This window comes from Nannospalax galili, unplaced genomic scaffold (assembly GCF_000622305.1).
Source record: "Nannospalax galili isolate Female #2095 unplaced genomic scaffold, S.galili_v1.0 scaffold206, whole genome shotgun sequence".
Lineage (NCBI taxonomy): Eukaryota > Metazoa > Chordata > Mammalia > Rodentia > Spalacidae > Nannospalax > Nannospalax galili.
In genome coordinates, this window is record NW_008358101.1 from 6,188,078 (window position 1) to 6,208,972 (window position 20,895).

General features: G+C 39.2%; 1 protein-coding gene across 1 annotated transcript in view; it reads right to left on the reverse strand.

The window, feature by feature from the left end:
- The window catches only part of Col9a1 (collagen type IX alpha 1 chain), a 94,209-nt gene that overhangs the window by 13,725 nt on the left and 59,589 nt on the right, over positions 1-20,895 (reverse strand). Inside the window, exons 29-36 of the mRNA XM_008856332.2 lie at positions 13,147-13,200; positions 12,445-12,516; positions 11,679-11,714; positions 10,948-10,992; positions 9,146-9,178; positions 5,213-5,359; positions 4,962-5,016; positions 3,260-3,448 (exon numbers count right to left, since the gene is read on the reverse strand). Coding sequence (XP_008854554.1) covers positions 3,260-3,448; positions 4,962-5,016; positions 5,213-5,359; positions 9,146-9,178; positions 10,948-10,992; positions 11,679-11,714; positions 12,445-12,516; positions 13,147-13,200 — 631 coding nt within the window. The remainder of the gene's footprint in view (positions 1-3,259; positions 3,449-4,961; positions 5,017-5,212; positions 5,360-9,145; positions 9,179-10,947; positions 10,993-11,678; positions 11,715-12,444; positions 12,517-13,146; positions 13,201-20,895) is intronic.

The following is a 20,895-nucleotide window of genomic DNA, read 5'->3' on the forward strand; positions in this document are numbered from 1 at the left end:
GAAAGCTAAAGAGTAAATGGTCTCATGGCTCCGTATTTGCTGTGTATTTCAAATTTATTATTAGCAACCTGTAACTGATGCTCTGTCTCCCTGTGAGCAGATTAACGCAGAAAAAGTGTTAGTCACAGTTATAACATATGCATATTTTCATACCTTCATTTCCATATTGCCACATCTGTTTGACTCATACTAAAACGTCTAAAAATATACAGCCTTCCTCAAAGGAACTTAAAATTAATCCAAACCATGAACATTTAAAAATAATATTTAGGCATGAAAGGCTAATAAAATACTCAGTAAAGTGAGCATAAGCCCACTTTGTTGCTCCCAAGTTCTGCTTGACCATGCACACAGGAGGCACATGCAGCATGCACTTTGGCACTACATGTGTGTAATATTACACATTACAGTGAAAAACAAAGGAAAATTACATGTGTGGACAGAGCTGTCTCTATAAGTTGAGGCAGACTGAGACAAATTCTTATTGTAAACATTCCACTGTTTTCGAGATTATTGTCAGAAGAACAAAGACCAACACTTAGCCTGAACTGTTAAAAGCATTAATAAAAATAAAAAAAATTAAAAAAAAAAAAGTAGCTTCTTATTTCTCTGGAAAATCCCCAACATGACTATATGGTAGAACAAGTCTCATATGCCTTTCACTGGGTAAAAGAGGGGAAAGGAAAGGGGAAAGGCCACACTGAATTGTATTCCTTCTCTAATGTCTGAAAATTTAAATCTCAACATGGTGGAATATGTTTTCTTGGGCAAAATTTGGGCTGCAAAACTTGTGGATAGCAGAAAACTATACATTTTCTATTAAAGATTCTTTCCTGTATGTGGCGGGACAGAAAAGATCAACTTCAGAAACTTAGAATTATGTATTTCCAAAGTGGGTACAGTTTTGATAGATAAAGAAAATCTGATTGCCCCACCCCACCTCCACCCCAGATAAGTAAAACGCAGTGAAAACACTGGCTGAAAGGAATTGAATAACAAAGTCGGGCAGGGGGAGAGAAAGGGGTGTATGGAATCAGTGACAGACTATACTGTGAAAAATGAAAAAGAAAAAAAATCGGGGGAAACTCTTGTGACCCAGCTGTGACTGACAAACGAACGGTGCGAGGGGCTTTTTCCAGATTCCAAATATAAAAATATCCTTTCAAATGAGGGTCTTCGGTAGAACCAAAGCGATTCATCATAACCACAGTTCCCTGTGCTGAAAGCCTCCCAGAAAACTTTGTTGAGTGTTAAAACCGTCTAGGGGATATTTTAAGCGCCAAATGCCCAAACCAATTAAATCAGAAATTCTGGAAATGGGGCCCAGAACTGCTTGGCTCACAAAGCTCCTAAATCGGCTCCTTGTGCAGTGAAGGTTGGAGGAGGTGGGTCCCCAGACTCTCCCCGGGTAGCTCCTAACAAGGGCAGTGTCGTTTCCTCAAGCAGAGTTTGGTTGCTAGCTCCAAGTTAAGCTCTGCACCAAATACCAATTTGCCAAAGTGAGCAAGGCTGTGATTTCTATAGACCATCTAGCGAAAATGAATGCCATGCCAGGTCGTTTAGCCACATAGTGATCTCCTGAGAGCTGTTTGAACCCCAGAGCTGGGTCCACCCTGAGCTTCTGGTTCTGCGTGTATGTACGGGATGGGGCAGAGAAATGAAGACTCTCGTGAGGTCTCTGGGTGGTGTTGGCGTGCAAGGCGCTTTTCACGTGCTGTTCTATGCACTCAGGAAAGGCTGCATGGATAGCCATGGGCCGAGGTGAGATAGATCCAACTAAGTCAACAGCCCACCCAAGGCAGCAGAGTTTCTTAGAAGTGGTCTGCAGAATGAACGGAACTACCCCAGAAGGCACTTAAGACACCAGGTCCTGAACTAGTGACTAAAAATTACAGAGATGAGTAGACATGGGACACTTTGAGAGAAAATCCCCAGACTCTGTAAGATGGACCCCTTTCCCTCTTTCATCCATCCAGCCTCTGAAAGCTTTGAAACTGTGCCAGCCTAATAAGAGTCCCCAATTACAGCTCATTTTTAACATGCAATTCTGCACATGCCCCAAAAAAGTAATTAAATAAATTATTCCAGCTGAGGGTATAGTTAGCCAACTGCATCAGCAATTCATTTATAAATTAAAAAAGGCAGCTCGCTTGCCCTCTGACCATTCACATCATAATATTTATAACTAATTGGAGCATCACAATGCTTTTAAAAAATTTTTAAGTCTCTTGTTTTTGGTGTTACATCTTTCTGAAGATTCCCAGAGAGCTGTCAATAATTCATGATATAGAAACTCCTCGCTTTATTTAATCCTCTGTAAATTATCCAGGGCACAAACACCTTGGGCTGACATGCTCACCTCAGCTAGCAAACAGCACCTGAGACTAGTCCTTCCACCAGCCCTGCAGAATAGTTTACACACTCATAAACCTGTGCTTTGTTGTTTTGATTTTGTTTTTGCAAAATACTAGATTAGATCCAAGTACCTGACTTGCTTTAAATAAAAGAGGACAGAGTCATACATTAGAGAAGGAATCAAGTTAGATTGTACTCCAGAAGTGGAAAAAAAGCCATCAAAAATAAATATGCAGTGTCACTTGTAAAAGAAGAGGGGCAGCTCCAACCCATGACAAAATGAGTAGCCATTGTCCTGCTAACAAAGGTTACTTTAGCAGACACAAACATTCTAAGGCTAGTTGCCATTTTAGAAAAGCACTACAATGACATCAAAGCCTCAAAAAGAAATCATTGAATGATCCTTTACCATATCTTAGTAGGTTTATTTGGGACTGTGATTGAGACAGAATATGATGTATGATTCAGCAAGATCAGTGCTGAAAGTCAAAGGGAATGTAATTCTAATATTTGTTCCGGTGTTGTGGTAAAGCAGGAGCAACAGAGTAATATAAATGATCTTTACCATCACCTTTGTAAAAAGATAATAATGCAGGTTGGGGATTTAGCTCAGTGGTAAAGTGCTTGCCTAGCAAGTGCAAGGCCTCGTCCTCAGCTCTGGAAAAAAGCAAAGGCAGGAAGATCACAGAAAGCTTGAGGCCAGCCTGGTCTCTCTAGAGAGACTCTGTCTCAAAAGCAGCAATGCAGAATTTAAAAAACAGATAATAATGCATCTTCTTATCTCACAAGACATGCAGAGATTGCTGAAACACGAATCCTGAGCTTAAATGCAGATTATAGATTATACATCTAAAGAAAATCGGCAATATGTGTTCTTTGGTCCCAGCTGGGCAAAATAGCTTACCTTTAGGTCCCCTCAAGCCCAGAGCACCAGGGGGACCTTTGATGCCTGGGAGACCACGAATTCCCATCTGACCTGGGAAACCATTCTCTCCAGGGGGCCCAGGAGGCCCAGGGGGACCAGGCCTCCCTGGCAGACCTGAGGCTCCTGTATCTGGACGCTTGAGACTAGCAGCCATCTCAGCAAAATGCTCTGAAAGACAATAAAACACAGTTGGATACTTTTCCACCCAGTTTCCTGAAAGATGCTTCCCTGGTGCCTGCCTCTGAACTCAGCTTTCCTGGGATCATTTGACCCTGGATGTTTAGAAACAAAAGGGTAAGGCTTAAACTTCAGGGCTTCAAGACATTGATGCCTTAGAATATTCTAGAAGGAGGAATGTGCCACTTGAATCCTACCTGAATACCACCAGGTAAAACTCTCAGATGGAAAGAAAATGAGTTTCTTAACATATCCAGAAGCTTTTGAAAAGCCAAGGCTATCATGCCAAATTAGGGTTCAGACACTATTTGAGACTTAGCATCAGAAACTAAAAACCTTTTTAGTTTGAAAGACATTACATAATCTAAAATATCATGAGGACTCATGACTTCTAATAAATCTTCCTCTAATTTATTTGTTTGGAATATATAACAATCATTAAAAATAACCTCCCTTGGATAGGGTCACAATCTGTCTTAAAAATCAATAACTCTGTGGGCTTCTTAGATAGACTCCAAATCACCTGCTAAAGCCTCAGAACGCAAGAAAATCTCCCCATTAAAATGCTGTAAGGGAAATATTCTAGCATAATATTATTTTACAGCTTTAGGCTGTGAAGGAGAATACAAATTGGAAACAAATTTCTAACTGAACTTATTTCTAACCAAAATTATTAAAATGTGAATATTTTAAATATGCCTTAATTTAGTAAACATAAAATTATAATTTCCTAGATATGTTAATGTAATGTTTAAAACTGAAATGGAGACAAGGGAAAATGTACTGTACATTGGTTTCCAGATACAGAGGCATTTGCTGCGTTTTCATCCAGTTCTGGAGACTGCTACCAGGCTATTGGACAAACTGGACTGTCTACTAGCATTCCAGAAAAGCTCATTTCTTCAAGGCATAATTGGTTTCACAAGAATAGGATGTTTTCCTGTTAGAGGGCTCCAGTGTTAGTGATTCCAGCTTTAGGGTATTTTTTTACATCTTTGTTTTCTGTGTGGTTTTGTAACTATCGAATTTTGGTACAAATAACAATTGCCACAGCTGTTATAAATCTAAAGATTAACAAATGTGAAAATACATCACCATTTTTGGAAAGCTGTCAGTCATTCCTTTTTTACACACATAGTATATGAACAGAAATAACACCCTCATACTTCTTATAGGCACAGGGTCTGTCATTCAGTGATCACATAATTTAGAGAGATCCTAGAACAGTGCCAGACACATACTAAGTGGTAGCATCTTAAGGTAGGAGAGGTACCTGAGAATCTGTGTTGCAAAGGAGAAAGTTCTGGCATATATGTATGTGTATGTAATAATTTATTGTAAGGTTATAAGTTATTATGTGCAGCAACAATTGGATAAAACAGAACTTCTATTAACATCCCAACCTTTAAAGTCACTGTTATTTACTCTTGTATACCTATGAAAATAAAAGTTTAAGACACCAGAGCTTATAACAGGAACAGTTAAAGCCTTGTGTTTCTCTTACCTTGCAGGGCTCTCATGCAAACCTGCTTAATGTGTTGATCTGTGGGCGCTCTACCCTGGAACAGGAAAGAAGAGTTTATAATTCAAATTATAAAGAGAACACTGTTAAATTGCAAACACACAGACTACAAGGAACCAGGTGGTTGAGTTATGAAAGAACTTACAGCTGATAGGCTGGCATCTACCCCAGCCCTGCTGAGACAGGAGCCACCTAAAGGAAACACCAGCGGGGGAGGGGTACCCATCACTCACCGGAAAGCCCTGGATACCAGGCAGGCCAGTGGCACCCGGTTCTCCCTGCACACCCCGAGGTCCAGGGGGTCCTCTTGGTCCTTCCACTCCAGGAAGCCCTCTAATTCCTTCAGGCCCTCTCAGACCTGGCTCCCCAGGGTTACCCACCTAGAACAAAACAGTACACTATAAACAAGACTAGACACAAGCAATGTTCCAGGTTAGCGTTAATACACTAACACTTAGATGAAATTTTAGTTTTCCTACAATTTATGTTCTGAGTGGTGTCAGTTCAGTAGTTACCCCAAGGTTGGAGATTCAGAATACCATTCAACTTCTCACCAGTCTCTTAGAACTCCAGTTCAAGCAAACTTGTCAAAGTCTTTATTATTTCAAAATCTTCACTGGAATAAGATATATTTAAGAACACATTTTTCATACCTGAAGCCACTCCCTAAGAGCAAGCCAGTGGTTTGGGTTTTCTTGTTCTTGCTTTGTTGCTAAAGATGGATTCCAGGGCCTTGAGCATGATAAACACATGTTCTAACACTAAGCTGCAGCTCAGCCCATGCAAGTTAGTTTTGTGAGTGACTGATGGGTGTGTGTGTGTGTGTGTGTGTGTGTGTGTGTGTGTTCATGTGTGGGAGCCCATGTATAAAGGACAACCTTCAGGGGCCAGTCCTCACCTTTCCACTCTGTATGAAATAAGGTCTTTCTGCCACTGCCTAAGCCAGGGCAGCTTGCCTAGGAGCTTCTGGAGATTGTTCTGTCTGCCTCCCTGTTCCCATAGGGCATTGGGATTACAGAGGCTTGTGCTCCTAGGACCCATTTTTGCATAGGCTCTGGAGATCAAAACTCAGGTAATCAGACTTGGGTGACAAGAGCTTTGACCCCCTGGGCCATCTCTCTAGCCTACCAGTTAGATTTTTAAATAAGGATTGCTAACATTTTCTGGTCATAAAAAGCTCCCCGAATTCCTCCAATATATGCTATTTAGATATAGTCAATGCAGCAGGCATAAAACAACATTCCAAGGATATAAGGTATTTGGGCTTTTAAAAAAATATTTTTGGTAAACTTCCAGACAGTAGGTACAGTCAGGAATTATTGAATACTAACATAGACAGACCCAGTTTACTTAAAATACTAAGCTAAAAGAAAGAAACTTCAATTTTAAGCAAGAAGGGAATTAAAATCTATTGCCAGGCATGTGTTTAATCCCAACACTTGGGAGGCAGAGGCAGGCAGATCTCTATGAGATCAAGGCAAGCCTGGACTACACAGCAAGGCCCCAGCTGAGGCTAAAAAAAAACCACTCAAAATAGTAAAGACATTAAATAATAAGCCTTGTTTTCTCAGTGGAAATGCATACATACAAGCTAGGGTTTTATTTTGTTTTTCTTAAAGCAGACTACTGAAAGCATTTAAAAGATTCTTCATATACAATAACTGCTTCTAAAAGAGACTGAATTAATTTGCTTTTTTGTGAGACTAAAACTTGTTAAATCTCTCTGTTAGAATCTGTGGCAAAGTAGCAATAATGTGCTGTTGTTCAGAATGAGAACGAGAGGATAAAAGGACAGGAGGCAGTCAGGGAGTTCTGGTGTTCGAGACACAAATGTTCTCAAAGCAATTTAATCCTGTCTCTTTTTCCTATGCAATGTCTATTTATGAAAAGCTAACTGTCAAATATTCAAATTTTTTTAAGCTCAAGGGAAGAAAAGATTTAACTGCAGACATCCAAATAAGGCTTGACAAGTATGTTTCCCAATTTCTATTTAGGCAAAAAAAAAAAGTTGATATTCATCTAAGTCAACTTGCTAAGTAAGAGTGCTTCTATAAGGAAATTACGAGTTAAAAGACTTCCTGAAAGACATCAACAACAAGGAGAGGGGACGTTATACAACACGAAGCTGCAAACTTGTCAGGCACCCAGAGTGCAAAACTCTAAATAACCCAAAGGAAAGCAAAAATGAACTGAAAAAGACACAGAAGAAACGGCCAAACTGAAGACTACTCTCTCACTGGCAAAGACTAAAACTGCTACTGGAATAAGGGACAGGGACTCTTGGATGAAAAGATCAAAGGGCAACATATCATAGGGACCCCAGATCCTTCAGAAGGAATTCTTCATTTGAGAAGGTCGGTACACCGAAGCAGAAATTGGGTTCCAGATGCTACCGACTTAACAAGTTCATCTATGCTGGAATCAAAGTGGAGGGTGAAAGCTTTCATTTTAGTAAAGATTTTTCTTGCTTCTGGGACAGTATGTTCAGTTCCTTCAGTATTACTTGATCAGTGCCAGGTAAGCAGGGAGGCGAGAAGAGATGAACTAAGGGCTAATTCCTAATATAATATCCTAATCGTAATGCAATAAACCTAAGTTAGTCACTATGTTAAGGATCATTTTTTTTCTTTTGTACTCTGAATTCTTTCCACAGAACATTACTGAATATTTGGAGATAGTAATAAGATTTCTATCACCAAACTCACCAAAGTTTACTGAATATATCTGCTGTAATCTTAAACCATTCCTTTCCAGTATTCTTAGGTATAAGTTTGCTTGAAGCTTGGTGTTCAGAGGCAGGTGAGTTAATACAGTGTGATTATAACCATGCTGGTGATGGGCATACAGCCTACATCTGGGCACTGAAACCAAATTTGGTGAGGGTGGATTTGAATGCCAGTCTATGGTAGCATTCTAAAGATGAAGGCAGCTAGTTCAACACTAGAAGTGTTAAACAGCAAGGCAAGTAAAAGCACTGCAAATGGATACGGCTCCAGACACCAAGGAGATGAGTTGGGTAAACAAAGAACTATACATCACAGGCTTGGTGCACTTTGCTAATAGTCTGATTTTACTCTATAAAACATTATTAAGATTTTTTTTTTGGAGACAGGGTCTCCCTGTAGTCAGAGCTGACTTAGAACTCACTATGTAGACCAGGTTGGCCTTGATCTCATAGAGATCCACCTGCCTCTGCCTCCCAAGTGCTGGGATTAAAGGTGTGCACCACCAGGTCTCCCTGTAGTAAGAGCTGGAACTCATTATGTAGACCAGGTTGGCCTCAATCTCATAGAGATCCACCTGCCTCTGCCTCCCAAGTGCTGGGCTTAAAGGCATGCACCATCATACTCAGCTTATTCTTTAGGCATTTTGAGGGATGGGGGGATTCTCTTTTTATTTAGGTTGTATTGGCTGCCATGAGGATAGTTTGTTGAATAGACACAGGGAAATGGGGAATGCTGCAGATATAGTAAGAACTTGAGAATTCCCTGGAAGCTGGTGCTGGTGGCATTTGAAACTGCCATCTGAGCTTCCTTTTTTCTTTAAATTGAAGTTTCTAATTGTATTAATGTGTGTATTAACAAGTCACCTCAGGTTTCTACTAAATAGATCTATAATTCTGAATTTATCTAATCTCTAAGGATCTACGTTTAGTTTCTGTAAAATGACAAATTTAAACAAGCTGATCATTTTCTAGGTCTAATAATTCCCTATTACATTTTTTATGTGTTATGTCTCTTATTTCCTCAACTAGAACACAGAGGTGATTAAGAAAATTACAGAAATATCTTGCAATAGTATAACTGCCAATGAAATTCAGTTATACTCTCGTCACTGCAAAGCACATGTCAGTTCTTTAAAAATTACCCATTTGGGGAGAAAATTAGAATATTATGATAGAACAACTCACTAAATCATTTGTAATATGAAATTTTTTCCTTCAGCATAGTTAGTTCAAAAGTTAGAACCTTTTCCATCGTTGTGATTTTTTTTTCTATTAGATTAATCCATTACCTACAGAGCAAATTTAGACATTTATTTCCTTGAAGTTAAGTCCTTGAAGCATTGAATTTTATGGAATGATTTCATAAGGATGGGTATTACATTTTCTACAGCTTTATTGATATTTTCAATTTTTTTATATCATTACTGTTCGTTATACTTACGGATCCCTTTGGGCCAGGTAATCCCATATCTCCCTAAATCAGTAAAAAGAAAAATATATTAAAACAATATATTCACATTAGACAGTTATTGAAAACATTTTTTTCAAAAACTATTGTATACTAAAATATAATCATGTGCAGATTAACCCCAGTACTGAAGAAAATATATTTGACTCAAAGTGTGGATTGGAGTTCCAGCTCTCCTGCTTAATTCTGTGTCCTGTCTGAGCTAGACAACCTCCCAGCCCTTGGCTAACTGATCTGCTAAATAACAGGCAGGAATCAGTGCTCTCCCTGCTCCATGCAGATCTAAAATGTCCATCACCAAGATTGAAAATGTGTAGACTAAAAGACATAACAAAAAAAAAAAACAAACACTTTGTTATCAAGTGCAATAGATGTTTAAAACTATCTATTGAGATTTGATACTTGTTTTTTTATCTCCATGGGGATTTTTTTGCACTTTAATTGAATATTTGCAATTTTCATACAATATAGTTTGATGGCACTTAGATTCACTCCCCTCTCCTCACCTCCCCCGACTGCACCCCACCGAATGTAAATGTAATGAACTTTAAAAGAAGATGACTTGTGTCCCCCAGTGTCGATCCATTCAGTGGACCCACCAAGGGTCCCAACCCTGTAAGACACTGTCTTTCCCACTCCCAGCAGCCACCAATTGCCTAAGTTCCTTAGGCTGGGTTCAGATTTCTTACCCACTTCCGCATGCCTATGCTGGGATTTTGTCTGATTTGAGCTTTCATGGGACTTGTGCATGCTGTCACCATTGCTGAGAGTTCATATGAGCAACTGACCAACTGTCTGGAAAACTCTGTTTCCTTGTGATCATCCCACCTTTCTTCTGCAATGTCTCTTACAATCTTACCACCTCTTTTTCTGCAATGATCCCTGAGCCTATCTCCATGTTTTTAAAATTCATTCCTCAAAGTCTATCAAAATACGCATGCTTTTAGGCTTAAAAAAAGAAAAAACCTTAGAGATCTTCCCACTATTAACTCTAGATGAGTTTGGTTCAGATAATCTCCACTACAAAACAGAATGATTTAAATTTTATAACATTCCCTTGTCCCATAAAAATGGACAACTTCTACAGAAATTAAGTGGAATAATCTCAGAAATCTACTTTTAAAAAAAATCAGGAAGCAGATATTCAGTCATTAAAGTCTGAATATGTCAGCAGATTTTCTTCTACACTCAAATCTCTCTAAAGCTAGTTCATAAAAAAAGCTCTCACCCAGACTCTCCGAAGACTAAAACTTAAGTTTCTACATTAGGTTTTGATAGTTTCTCTCAAAACTACTCCGATGAGGCAAGAGACCAAGCAGTTCTACAGAAAGACAATGCACTCTATTCTTGTCCCTTTTTTGGAGATTCATCAGTCTCATTCTCTGAAGACGGAAGTAACTTCTTTAGAGTTCTTGCCCTCGGTCAGATTTGTGAACCACAGCTTCCTGACTACAAAAACCTTGTAGGTGTTATTCCTACACTTGCTGTGGTTCTGTACAAATGACCTTGAATGTCTCAATGTAAAATCACACAAAAAATTCACCATCTCTAAGGAGATTCTTCTGAAATTTAAAACCAGCTCTACCAAGCTGCTTTACTAGATCTTGGATACAGTACTGGGACTCTTGTTTGAATAGAGAAGGAGCACCTTAGCCCTTAAAGAGGGTGATGAGAATAACAGTCTCTGAAAAAAAAGAGATATTGTACATATTTTTTCAAAATTCTTAGTTTCACCATTAACCAGGATTAAAAAAAAAAAAAAAAAAAAAGCTTACAAGATCACCCCTTCCTCCTGCTTCACCTTCTTCACCAGAGGCACCCTAAAAATTAAGGTAACATGTTACATGTTTTTCATTTTTAGTCCATGGATCAACTTGGACCACCCGACTTTGATATGCATTTGTAAATGCCCCAATGTTCCCCAGATCCTGCAGAAGTATTAAGATGTTCTCAGTCATGTTCTAAACTGGTAGGCCAGTCCTAACCAAAAAGGTAGCCTAGAGAGAAGTCAGAAGTGATACTGAGTTTCAGCTGTTAATTAATTTGAGTTTAACTTAATTTAACAGACATATCTAGCAATTGTGTAATTCTATGGCCCTTGTAAGTGGGAATCTTATAACAGAAAGAGGAACCCAGAGAGAGGGCTGACTCAAATTCATGTGCATATTTTACTTGCTGAGGTCTTGATAATAAAATACTTAAAATACTATTTTGTGGCTTTGAAAGGCTATATCAGACATGAGTAAGCAAATTTGGTGAACCAGAGAGACAGGGCCACCCTGTTCAAAGGAAGGGCACTGTGTGGTACAGGAGACAGCCATTATTTGCTCCAGTAAACAGATGAGGCTACACATCAAACTTGAATGCTCATTACTGGTTTTAGTCACTATAAAGCACACTGAGAAAAGCCGTAACCTACTATCACTTTATCACACCTATAATCCAGTCAGTCTTGTCCTTGTGAAATGGTACATAGCAAACACCACTAGCCAAACACACAACTTACCTGTTCACCCTTTGGACCTGGTTCACCGAATACACCCTACAGTGAAAAAAATGCAACACTCTTTCAGTACTTTTGTTTTTATTTTTAGTTGTATTTATAATCTCAGATGAATCAACATCCTCTAAACAGCTGATGGATATTGTCAGATGGGAGAAAACCTCCCCATGTCTTCTCACTGAATAAGGATCAGGGGAGACCTGGAGAAACCAACAATTGTTTCAAGAATCTCTAGTAACTGGAGGTTGGAGAGATGGCTCAGTGGTTAAGAACACTGTTCTTGCAGAAGACCCAGGTTCGAATCCCAGCACCCACATGGCAGCTAACAAACTGTCCATAACTCCAGTTCCAGGGGATCCAACAGCCTCTTCTAACCTCTGCGGGCATTGCACAACATGGGTGCACTTACATACATGCAGGTAATACACGCATACACATAAAATAAAAATAATAAATAAAATTTTTTAAAAATCTCTAGTAACGGGGTATTTTCTGTTTGCATCCATGTGAACTTTCACCAATAGGAATATCAATTTAGAACTAAATAAAAACTATGATTGCAACTGTGTTTTACTTTTCTCTCTTCTGGTAAGTTATTGGACTTTTTTTTTTATCTTAAACTGTCAGCAATTTAACATACTTAGAATGGTATTTCTTCATGATAAACACAAGAAAAAAATCTTTATTGGGCAAAATCAAGCTGGATTCCTCCAGTTTAACATAAATCTTCATTCCAGAAAAGGAATTGTGCAGAGTACAGGATACTTACCCTATCACCTTTCAATCCAGGAAGTCCAGGGGGGCCAGGCATGCCAGGGAGGCCAGGGCTACCAAGAGGTCCCTGGAAAACAAACAGAATCTCCAGAGTCACTGTGTCTGCAATACTAAAAGACCACAGGCCAGACAGGGCCTTGGGTGTGTTACTGCATGTCTAAAATAAGTGCATATTTGGTTTATTGCTGCTGCTGCGGTGTCCGTCTTTCCTGCACTCCCAGGAGAAGAGGGACCAGTGGCCTCCCACCCTTCATCCCACCTCTGAAGTTCTGAATTCCCTTTGCTCAGCTCTGCAACAGTGGACACTTTCAGTGAAGTCCCTGCAGCATGCTGCTGCTGCTCCTGCTGTGTAAACAGGATCTATGCAAGAGGCAAAAGAAGCATTCATTCACAGTTCTCTTCCATTCCAAGAACAAGCAGCCGCCAAATGTAACGCTCCTTCCAAGTGTGGTGTTGCTTCGTGTCCCTCCTAGATTTCAAATGCATACTACAGACCACACTGATCAAAATACCCTTGGAGGAGATCCTAGATATAATTTGAAATTCCACATTTATATTTTCACACACTCACCTAACAGAAATCAAATACAGCTGATGAAATGACCTTTTGCAAATTGGTTTTCTCTGCTTGCCAATTTTTAAAACTCTATTCTGCTTTGCACAAAGCAAACATGTAGGGATTGGAAGCATCACTTACCAGTTTACCCGGTATGCCTGGGGATCCTGCTGGTCCTATTTCCCCTCTACTGCCCTGTGAAAACAACAGCATCATTGTCAGCAAGATACTTAAGCTAGAATCAAATGCTTACTTATTATGTAAAGAAAATAACATTCTACTCAGGTTTTTGTTAAAATACAAAAGCCACCAAAATATTCTCCCCTCCCTTCAACTGAAGGCACAGCCCCCCTATAAAGTGCCTATACTTATCAGTGCTCCTTGTTCATTGACCTCTCTAATGCTGCTCATTGTATGACAGGCCACTGGAAATATCTGATACATGCACATGCATGACAGTCATTTTCGATGTGTAAGTCACATTTGAATTTATATTATGGCTCTTCATATACATGTTTTACCCCCACACTCAGATGCTCCATTGTTGAGGTGTTACATGACATACTTTCAGTGTTTGTGATACAAGGTAAACTTTCAGGCCCATGGAATATTTTACAGTAGGACCTGGAAATCGATCTCTTACCTCAAAACACACACACACACACACACACACACAGACACACAAGTCAGAGATATTTACTTTAAGTTACTACTATAATTTCAAGAAGACACAGATGGGAGAAATTTAGAAACTTTCTGAGATAAAAATTTCTTGTTTCACTCATCTAGGTCTAAATGTGTCTTATAGAATTAAAGACTTTGGGAAAAGTGTGATTCGCTATGAAGATATGCTTACGGCGATGCTAATTTTATTTTGTGGGCCAATTTCAATTTTTTATTTGAAATCTACCTCTTCACATTTCTATTTGAAACCCTAAACTTTAAAGAAAAAATATAGGAGAATCCATGCATGATGTCTTCAACTTCTTTTCTTGGGAACTTCATACAGTTTCATGCAATCTGATAAAAGCCTATTTTGTATTTAACATTATGCTCAACTGAACTGAGAACTGTTGATCCTTTAGATAAACAATCATCTCCTTCCAGGCGTACCATAAAACTGAAAGAAATCGTTTAAGTTAATTTTTCTTTAAAACGATATAGCAGCTCCGTTTTAGAAATTAATACTAATAAATGCTTCTGGTAAGACATACTGTTCTGGCCTATATGTTATTCATTCACCTTTAAGATGAACCAGGTGTCGTGGCCTGTAAACCTTCTAAATTTCCAATCTCCCTAAAGATTGTCATGTTAAAACAGCCTCTGGCTCTGGTCTATAATTTCATGGTAGTCATTTTATATATGTATGGATGATTTAAACTAAATATGCTTAAATACTTTCCAATAATTTTTAAATTAACAACCTGTCAGGTATGAACACTTAGGATAATACACTGGTCTTTAACTCTCACAAGAACTTGGAAACTAGAGTCAGTGTTCTGTTGGGATGGATGCTGGAAAGATATAAATCTAGGTGAAAAGCAAGCACTACAAAAGGTTTTTCTATCCCTCTGTAAAGACTGACTTCTGGCTCATCCTCAGACAGCCACTGTCTCATGGGCTCCACCTCTCTCTGGGAAATTCTTGGCTACAGATTGATGTTAAAGGAGAGCAGTGGCTGTCTTTAATGGTGTCTCCACTGGCAAGTTCCCCATGCTCCAGGGGATAGCTTCACACCCATGTGCACATGGATGACCCTGGTTAAACTCACTGGGTCACCGAAGAAAAACAAAACAAAAAGACATAAAAATGAGAGGGAGATGTGTTGGGAAGTAGGTCAGAAAACATTATACACATGTATGAAATTGTCAAAGGAAATGTTTGTTATAAATTGTAGAAAAATAAAGGCTGGCTTCTGTTCCATTCATTTGGCCTAAAACTTCCAGGTTCACGACAGCTTCCCTTCAGTATATGTGCTCCACAGGCATTTCAAACAGTCCTCAGCTGCATCATGTTGGGCACCCTTAATGCCATTGGTCTAACATGAGTTCAATTCACAAATACCAATAGTCATCGGTGAGGAAAACTAAACATCAGAAAAAAGTGGAGATCCCAACAGAGTCTCAAGTACTGACTTCTAAATAAATAAATCTTATGCACCCTTATCAAAATTAATGATGATTTAATTACTTTTAATGGGAGTAATTAAGCAAGGCACTAACAACCACAAGTGTGCTAAATAAATGATAAGACCATCATGCTCTGGCAGCATAGAGATCACCACTCTCAGGGATGAACGAGAGGGTACTAAAACGGCTATTCTTCCCAGCGGCTGGTATTCACACACCCCGTGACAAGTAAGTTTCCATTTATAGCAAGAGAATCACAAGGAATCAGAATAAAGACAATTTTCCAGTAAAAATGTGGACCATAAGAAAAGGCTCTATGATTCTCTTGGGTATTCTGTATTTCTACATACATCTCTGACAAATTCAGACCCATCTGCCAAAGCATGCCTCTTAAGAAGTCAATCGGGGCTTTAGAGAAGATGCAGAGCATCTGTCCCAGCCATGGCTATGCATGTGCCTCTCTGAGTCCTTTAAAGTGCTGCTCTGGTGTTTTGCAGCATGTCACTCACCGCCCCTTATTTTTATTCAGTTCTCTTCACCTCTGATTCTAATTCTGTAAGTCTCGAGTAACACCCTGGAATTACTTTAAGTTTGTGTGTTTGTCTTTACCAACTTTACTTAGGCTTTGATAAAAGCTTAAGATTGAAAGTTCTATATATCTTAAATTTAAAAACTACTAAGTGTCTTATACCAAGAGACTTTGAGAAACAAACTTGAACTGAAAACGATGCTACCATGGCTGTTATGGCTCAAGCTATGGGGCATGAGAGTACAGACAGAGACGTGGACACCGAGCCCCACTGCCAAGCTCAACGCTGGACTCTTCATGCATGGCTGATACCTTCAGGTAAGCAACAATATACATAAATCAGACCAGTGACCAGGTCATAGGATGCAATCTAGAAGTACTAGTTATTATTGTTATTAATTACTAAAGAACAAAATTGTGTTTCTTAAACAAATAATTAAATATTCTTTGTCTTTCAAGTTCCCTAAGCAGATTTTTTAAATTGTTTATTACACTTATTTATTTGTTAAGGGAGGTGACACCCACCATGTGGGTCCTGGGGATTGAACTCAGGTTGTCAAACTTGCAGAGCAAGTGCTGTACCCTCTGAGCCACCTCTTCAACACCCTAACTTTCTTTAAAAGCGTAAGTTGCTTAGAGACTAAGTCCTAAAGCCTCAGGTCTCCAATTTCTATAAACATCACTGATTATCAAGCAGATACTTTTTTAATACAGAAGTTCTAGATGCTACTTTTTCAAAATCATTTCTGTAAATACGTTGAAAAAAATTATTCAAGTTGAAGTTTTTCCCTTTTAAATGAAACTATTAGACTTTTAAAAGATTACCCGAAAAATGGGAAAATTTAATTATAGATTAAATGTTACCAGATTTATTTTCCAAAATAACAGATGCTATTTCATCATGCTTTAGTTTGTAATGACTATCGTATTTCCCATATTTCTCAAATTACCCAAAATGATAAGAAGCTGAAGACTGAATACCAACTTTAGTGCATGCTTGGTATATTGTAGAAGCGAGAAATTATACACGATTATATTCAGGCTTTTCTGTATACTAAGTGCCTCTCTCCAGCAAAGGGGGCACTGATTTAACACATGACAGCAGTTATGATTTATCTAGACTGTTAGTTTAATTAATCTATTTTTATATTAGCAAGAGATCATATGAGTCCTATCATAATGACGACTTTTAGATTTGCTACAGAGATTTTTTTTTTTTTTTTTGGTCTTTTTTGAGACAGGGTCTCCTTATAGCTACAGCTGGCCTAGAACTTACTATGTAGACCAGGCTGGCATTGCTCTCACAGAAATCTGCCTGCCTCTGCCTCCCAAGTGCTAGGATTAAAGATGTGTACCACAACTCCTGGCTACAAGGCTATTTTTTAAAAAATTCAATTTTATGATGTTATATAGCTGTTTTTATCTCATATACATTTAAATATTCCTTCATACATAGGCAGAGAAAAAAAAATCTGTCTAAACTCTTAGCATGACACATGTCATCTTCACCAGTCATTGCCAGGGGCTGGCAAGTATAGTGGTGCGGCTTTGGATATTCAGCAACACACCTTACGGTCCCCATATGGAGACCACTCTGTCTGAGGCTGTTGTGTTGGGGTGAGGTGAGGGTCTCCGAGAGAAGTACAGGAGAAGCACATGAGTCAGAAGTAGGAGAGTCAGCGTGGTGTATGCCCCAGGCAAAGCCAGAGGGCAGAGCAAACAGCCAAAGACAAGGAAAGCTCTAAGAAGCCTAGAAGGAGGCTGGCCAGCCTCCACTAGCCTGTAGTAGCAAGCCTCAGAAGCCAGGCTGTTTGCCAGCTCTGAATTAAGAGCTGTGCAGACCAAATATAAGCCAAGCTGGAAAATGGAATGGAGAAAACTGGAACATGGCATGTGCTAGAGAGAGGTACCCCAGGAAATCACTAGAGGCTCAAACATATATATACTAATGCTTTTTGCAGTCAACTTAACAAAAAATGCACTTCAAAGGTATGTATCTTGGAAACATTAGACATGGTCTCAACTCTCCTCCTGCACGTGCTTTGAGATTTGCAGGAAAAAAAATTGATCAAACTTGTGAGGCAGACATGGAAATGTGTGACTCTAGCTACAAAACTGAATTAAATGATGTAAGATGAAAGAATAAATGCATCCTCCAGTAATTAGATCTGGTGTTAAAACATTGTTCCAGAACTATAATATTTATAACTTATCATGACATTTTTCTGAAAAATTTATAGTAGGTGAGAAGTCAGTTATTACCAATGAAAGCAGCCTAGTAGAATTTATTATGCCTCCAATTCAGTTTAAGAAACATTTATTGAGTACTACCTTATGGGCAGTCCTAAGTAAAGGGATGGAAGGAACACAGGTAAATCAGATACATCATGGGCTTCCTGCAGTCACCAGAGCAAGGGGCACAAAAAAGTCAAAGGAATAGAAATAGTCAGGGTCAGAGAAATAGAAAAGAGCCATATGGATGTAGAGCTCGATGTAAAGGAAAACAAGTGGCCTAAGAGGTACCCAGAGCACTGAGGGATTTGCATGGACTGGTCTGACCAGAACAGGGGGTCTAAGCAAAGTAGAAATGAGCAGTGAGGCCTGGGGCCGTGGGGTTCATGCTTGCAAGCATAAAGAATGGAGTTAGGATCCCCCAAACTCTGGGAAAATGCCTACCTACGATTTCAGTCATCCACAAATGGAGATAGAGAATCCCTGGTGCAAGCTGGCTCACCAGCCTTGAGCTGTCAGCAAGCTCTGGGTTCACTTGAGAGACTCTGCCTCAGTGAACAATGTGGGGAGCAATTAAGAGACTCCCGACATCCACCTTGGACCTCTACATGTACATGCATGCATGTGCATGAGCACACACACACGTGCCCACACACATGTGAATACCCATACGCATACATGCACACCAGACACACGAGCATGTGAAGAAAATAAGAAGTAAAGCTAGGAGGTTGTCAAACAGTTTCAGATTTCAGTGTTTCTCATCAGTATAAATCCATTGAAAGATTTTTAAATGGAGAGGAAAAGTTAGGATGAAATTGTACTGTGGAAAGACTAATATGGTGGTGTGTGCAGACTGGAGGCAATGCCATTTCTCGGGGCCTTTGGAATTGTGTTTGACACTTTCGTTTGTCTCAACAACTGTGGTGAGTACCCTGGTACTCTAGAGTCATGGGTGTGAGATACCATAAGATGTGCAAGAGTCCTAGAGAACAAGGAAGTGGCTCAGTCAAAATATCAGTGGTGTCCTGTGGAGACACATTGGTAGAGGAAGGAAAGACTGGAGTTGATAGATCAAATAGTGGATCACTGCAATAACCCAAGCAGCAGGAGTTAAGCTGAGCCAGGGTGACATAAAAAGTAGGAACAGAACATTCAGTCAATGTAAGAGATCCTTAAAAGAAGACAGCATCAACATGTCCTGCTACAGGCAGGAAATGGGATGGAAGAATAACAATATTTTGAGCCTCCGTGACAGGAGAAGAATTCAGATAGACAGACAGATAGACAGACAGGCACGTATACACACACACACACACACACACACACACACACACACAGAATGCTCACCAGTTAAGTGTAAAGGATACAAAGCAATGAAGAATCAGAGATGGAACATTAGAAAGGGGTGGGAACATATGATTCTTGAGTGTGTGTGTGTGTGTGTGTGTGTGTGTGTGTGTGTGTGTGTTCAGTGTATCCTCCTGGTACACAATAGGTGCTCAGTCAATAGTCATTCAACTAAATGCAGCTTTTTGCTCAAAAAGTGAATAACGGCTACAACAGTAAAAACTCACAATGTTCTATCTCCCTGACACTTCCACATCTCCCTGGGTCAGTCATGGAGTTTTTACTGCTCAAGAAATGTGATCTGGTTTTAACCTCAACACCTTGACAGTTAATTTGTGGAACATATTTTGGTTAGAAATACACAGGCTTCAGGCAAACGGAAGAAACTAATAAGAAGTGAGCAAGGAGCATGATTAGGAGCAGGAACTGGGTTTCTATGGCTGCTGAGGAACCTGGTAGAGGTCAGTTACAGACAGATATAAGAAAGAGAAAACTCCACTCTCTCGCTGCATGACAGCAGCCAACACTTTTCTCAGGCATGAAAACACTCATTCACTATGGTCAAGGGTGCTTTAGAAGAAGCAAACATGATATTTGGAGATGTTTCTATGTTCTCTTACCTGCAGTGTTTGTGGTTTGTTTGTTTGTTTGTTTTTGTTATCCAGCCTACTGAATAAGAACTGAAACTGACTGGAGAGATTTTGTAACATCACACTGAAGTGCACAATGTTAAACCTGCCAAACAGTTTCACTCTAAGGATTACAGTGTATCTAGTATAAAACTATACATTGCTGTATTGTCTGTAAAATAGATAGGTGAGTGCACAGGTTTATACTTAAAGAATTTCAGATTTATACTGGAAGCTTCTCAAAAGGTTAAATGTAGAGCTGCTCCTTCATATGGACTCAAGAGTATGAAAACATACTTCCATACAAAAATGTATATACACAGATGTTCATAAAGTATTATTCACAATGGTCCCAAACCAGAGGCAATCCAAACGCCTGTACCAGGTGAAAGAGAGGTGATCTATTCAGGCAATTAATCCATACAACTAACTGTTCTTTAGCAATAAACAGAAATGAAATATTTAGATCTGCTAGAGAACAGCTGACTGTTGAGACATTTCACTAACTGAGAGAAGTCATATTGCATGAATCCTTCATATAGAATTTTCAGAATCAGAAAACCTATAGGGACGCAGAGGGGATGTGGGGTTGCACAGAGCTCAATGGACTGGGCGGAAATATTTAGTGCACAGGGTTTCTTTACTGGAAAATGAAAACATTCTAAAACTAATTGCCGTGATGTTTGCACAATTTTGTGACTATTCTAATAAATAAATAAATTAATTATGCACATTAAATAGGTGGTTTTTATAGTATGTGAATTATATCTCTTTGGGGGTGGTTTTACTTGTTCTTTGTTTTTTGTTTGAGACAGGGTTTCTATGTAACCACAGCTGGCCTGTAACTTGCTATGTACATCTGGCTGGCCTCCATCTCACAGAGATCTGCCTGCCTCTGCATCTTGGAATTAAACACATGTGCTACCATGCCCAATTTTTTAGTTATATCATATTAATAAATATTACACTTATTATTTTTATTTTATGTGTATGAGTGTATTGCCTGCATGTATGTAAGTGC